Genomic DNA, 4,463 nt, shown 5'->3' with positions numbered 1-4,463 from the left:
AGAGGTTTGGTGAAAATAACTTTGTTATCTTATTGTTGTATGTTGACGACATGTTGGTTGCAGGCCCCAACAAAGATCGTATCAAAGAATTAAAGGCTCAGTTGGCTAGGGAATTTGAAATGAAGGATTTAGGATCTGCAAACAAGATTCTAGGGATGCAAATTTACCGAGACAGAATTAATAGGAAGATTTGGCTTTCTCAGAAGAACTATTTGAAGAAAATCTTGCGACGCTTTAACATGCAAGATTGTAAGTCAATTTCTACCCCACTTCCTGTTAATTTCAAGTTATCCTCCAGTATGAGTCCTAGCAGTGAAGAAGAGAGGATGGAGATGTCTCGAGTACCGTATGCATCAGCAGTGGGAAGCTTAATGTTCGCGATGATTTGTACAAGACCAGACATTGCACAAGCAGTGGGAGTGGTTAGTCGATACATGGCGAATCCTGGTAAAGAGCATTGGAATGCTGTAAAGAGGGTTCTAAGATACATTCAAGGAACCTCAAATGTTGCATTATGTTATGGGGGATCTGATTTTATTGTCAGTGGATATGTTGATTCTGATTATGCAGGTGATCGTGATAATAGCAAATCCACCACAGGTTATGTGTTTGCACTTGCTGGCGGAGCTGTAAGCTGGGTTTCAAAACTGCAGTCAGTTGTGGCTACTTCAACAACAGAAGCAGAGTATGTAGCAGCTACACAAGCTAGTAAAGAAGCGATGTGGTTGAAGATGGTGCTGGAGGAACTCGGCCATGAACAAAAGAAGATTTCTCTATTTTGTGACAGTCAGAGTGCTTTGCATTTGGCAAGAAATCCAGCCTTTCATTCAAAGACCAAGCACATTCGAGTTCAGTATCACTTCGTTCGTGAGAAAGTGGAAGAAGGAACAGTGGATATGCAGAAAATTCACACCAAAGACAACCTAGCAGATTTTTTGACCAAAGCAGTCAGTACTGACAAATTTATTTGGTGTCGATCCTCTTGTGGTCTGATGGAGACGTAAGCAACATAAAGATGGAAAGATAGAAAGAATGATGTGAAGATATGATTGATACTCAACCAAATCTTCAAGTGGGAGATTGTCAGCAATCAGCCGCCCATGTGAATCCACTAAGATCACAATTGTTGACAATTATAAAAGAAAACAAAAGGAGTGGGACCCACCTCAAATTATCACACCGAAAGCAGCCGTGAAGTTTGAAGATTTTAGAAATACACAGTAAAATATTAATATTTTATTGTGCATAATGTTTTTTCAAAAACTATAAATAGGCTCCAAATCCTTAAGGAAAAACTCATCCCAGAAACTTCTTCTTATATAGAAGAGTGTGAGAGAAAAAAATAGAGAGAGTATCTCCTTAGAAAGAGAGATTGTAACTCCAGAGTTTTCTCCTCATAGTGAATTCTTCTATCCTTGCCCGTGGACGTAGGCAATCAAGTACCGAACCACGTAAATCTGTGTGTCCAACATTTTATCTCTACTTTTGCTCTACTATTGCTGCGACCCTGCTCTATTGGGCCCCGGGTTTGTCTCAACAAAAAAGGGTCAATTTTTTATAGTTGAGGGATACCTTTGTTGTTTTAAATTATATACTTGTGAAATAACATATTCTACTTTACGATGTTAGTTACAAAGGTTAAAAGTGAAAAGTTCATGAAATTTTTCTTAAGTTTTCAAAATTGAGGGGCCTAGCTACAACGGGTCTAAAACTTGGGTGTGTTATGAAATTAAGCTGAGGGGTTAAAACCGGAAAAAGAAAGAGTGGTGTTAGGGGCACACCCCCAACCACACCCTCCACCACACATTCTTTCCCTCTATAGTGCATTGGGTCCCACGTCAAATTTTTTAAAAAAATTTAATGTAGGACCCAATGCACTATAGAGGGAGATGAGGTGTGGTTGAGATTATGGTTAGGGGTGTGCCCTGACATGTCTAAAAAAGAAATCAGAAAAGACTCCACGTGAGACGCTCATGCCGTAGGGAGCCTCCATTCCCTCCCCCTTATCCGTCATCCTCTCCCATTCTCTTCGCTCTCCCTCCCTCCCTCTCTCGAGTCCCAGTAACTCCAAAACAAGGAAATAAACAAGGCCCACAAACCCCCGAGCCCGACCCGGCCCGGCCCAAGATGGGGAAGGGCACGGAGAAGCTAGTACGGGCAGCAAAGCAGTTCGCCGACGTCCAGGGCAAACTCTTCAAGGACCGGTACGGTCAGCAAGTGATCGACCTCCTCGAGCTCCCCATCAGAGTGGTGCTCTCCCCCTTCACCCTCGTCTTCGACATCGCCGGCTCCGCCCCTCGCGGCTTCGGCATCCCCGAGCTCGCCTCCAACCTCGCCTTCTCTGCAATCTTCGTAATCCCTCCATCGAAACCCTAGATACTCATTTTTTCTGAGCTAGTTGGAATTGTGTCGATTGATTTTTTTTTTTTTGGGTAAGGCTGTGGCGACTCTTGGAACCTATGACATTGCGTTGGAACTGGGGAAGAAAGTGCTGTGCCAGAGGTAATTTGGGATTTTTTTTTTATTTTGAACTGAAAGGAATTGAAAAGAATTGGGAAAAAAAATCAAATCTTTTCCTCTCATTGAGTAGAAATCTTTGTAGTAGCATGATCATTTGACGGAATTGGAAATGCTTGAGCCCATGTGCATATTCTTATCGTGTGTGTGATAGTAGGGTTTATTTAGGGTTTTTGGTTGCAATGTAACTTTTTGGTGGTGTTTATATTGATATACTGTTAAATTAAGCCAGAGGCGTAACTACTACATGTGGATTATTGGAGAATGTAATGAGTTACTTATGTGCATTGGTTTTTGACATTATAGGAACTGTCGGACCTGCAATGGTTGGCAAGCAATGAGATGTACTATGTGCACAGGCACGGGCAAAGTGCACTATCAAGTGAAAGGCTTCAAAAGGTAGAAACTTTGCTTTTTGTTGCTAAATATTGTTTTTATTGTAAGAAACGCAAAATTGCCCACAGGGATTTTATTTCTACCATTTTCTATACTGGTCTTTTATTCAATGATGCTACATTTTTAATGGGTATAATAAGAGCATACTCTTGGCATATGCTTTAAGTTTCTGCCCGTGTAGTTTCCTCACTTCCTGCTTGCCCTCTTGCAAATATCTATTTGTTTATTCTTTTCATTTTGAGATTAATAGTTATTCTAACTTTTTTTGGTTTGGAATTTTTTAAGCCTTCTCCTCTATAATTGAATTGAAGCTTGGACATATAGGAGTTAACATGTGAAATCGGACTTAAAATGTAGGAGTCGTGTCAGCGTAGTCAGCTTTAAATGCATGTTGAAGTTTGTATTTTGGTGTAGTAAATTATTTCCCACTACATTTTGCTTTTGCTTTTGGCATATGCTTAAAGAGATTATTTTCAAGTTGAGAATTTAGTAATTATTTCTAGTTTGTTGACAAGTTCTTCTTTGTTTTCTGAAACATTTCGCAGTGAGCAGAAGGCAACTGCAGAGCATGTTGCAGAAGCCATTGTGGGTAACCAGGCAGAGTTGGTGCATCTCCCTTCTGCAATTGATCTTTCAACCCCACTACCCTCCAAAGATTGTCCAAGTTGTGATGGAACAGTAAGTTGCAGTTTATTCTTTCTGCATCTTGACTATATACCTCTTGGCCATATTCTTAAAAGTAGAAACTTGAAAGTTCCTTCATCTGCAACTTGTACACGTGTTCATATAGTTATATCATCATAATCTATATTACCCGGGTACTTCTATAATGAAGCCGTACCCGTACCGGACACGTACCCGACACTCTCCCGTACCCAAACTTCATGGACACTTCTTGAATATATGCATGCATTTATTACGACATGTACTCAATTATATGATATCTGTGTTAATTTAAAACCAAAGACTTCCTGGACGTAGAGCTTACACTTCACATCCGTCTTTTGAAACTAATGAGATATGGATCGGATTCGTTTCAGTCCATACCCAAGTTTAAAACTATATAGTTAATGGATCGTTTAGATGTCTAGTAAAAAAATGAGTAGTTTACAATTCACGATAATCAATATGATAAAAGAAACTCAAAAATATGATCGAAATTTTAATTCTAATGACACATGAAGGGGAAAAATTATCTTATGTACAGTATTAATTCAATATATATATATGTAGTCGTGTCCCCGTACTCTACATTTTACAGTTTTACCGTGTCCCGTACCCACACCCGTGCCCGTACCAGTACCCGTGCCCGTTTCCATGCAACTTAGATCATAATTATTACTATGGGTTACCATGTGACTATTGTGATAATTATTTGATAGTAGTGTCAAAATAAATTTAGCTGTGCCTGTGATTCATGTTTATTTATGACAAGCAACCGGTCCTAGAAGCTTTCTACTTCATGATGAGGTCAACAGAGAACCTCTCCCGTTATTAGCACAAGGGGATTTCCAATGTGTGTGTGTGTCTATATATATATATATATATAT

At 39.6% G+C, this 4,463-nt stretch overlaps 1 protein-coding gene across 1 annotated transcript in view; it reads left to right on the top strand.

Moving 5' to 3' along the window:
- Window positions 1,983-4,463, top strand: part of LOC109849725 — a 12,853-nt gene continuing 10,372 nt past the window's right edge. The window contains exons 1-4 of the mRNA XM_020419591.1: window positions 1,983-2,352; window positions 2,438-2,502; window positions 2,824-2,916; window positions 3,459-3,591. Coding sequence (XP_020275180.1) covers window positions 2,128-2,352; window positions 2,438-2,502; window positions 2,824-2,916; window positions 3,459-3,591 — 516 coding nt within the window. The 5' untranslated portion in view covers window positions 1,983-2,127. The remainder of the gene's footprint in view (window positions 2,353-2,437; window positions 2,503-2,823; window positions 2,917-3,458; window positions 3,592-4,463) is intronic.

Source organism: Asparagus officinalis, chromosome 1, assembly GCF_001876935.1.
Source record: "Asparagus officinalis chromosome 1, Aspof.V1, whole genome shotgun sequence".
Classification (NCBI taxonomy): domain Eukaryota; kingdom Viridiplantae; phylum Streptophyta; class Magnoliopsida; order Asparagales; family Asparagaceae; genus Asparagus; species Asparagus officinalis.
Note: the sequence above shows the minus strand (reverse complement) of the source record. Positions and strands in the feature narration are given on the sequence as shown.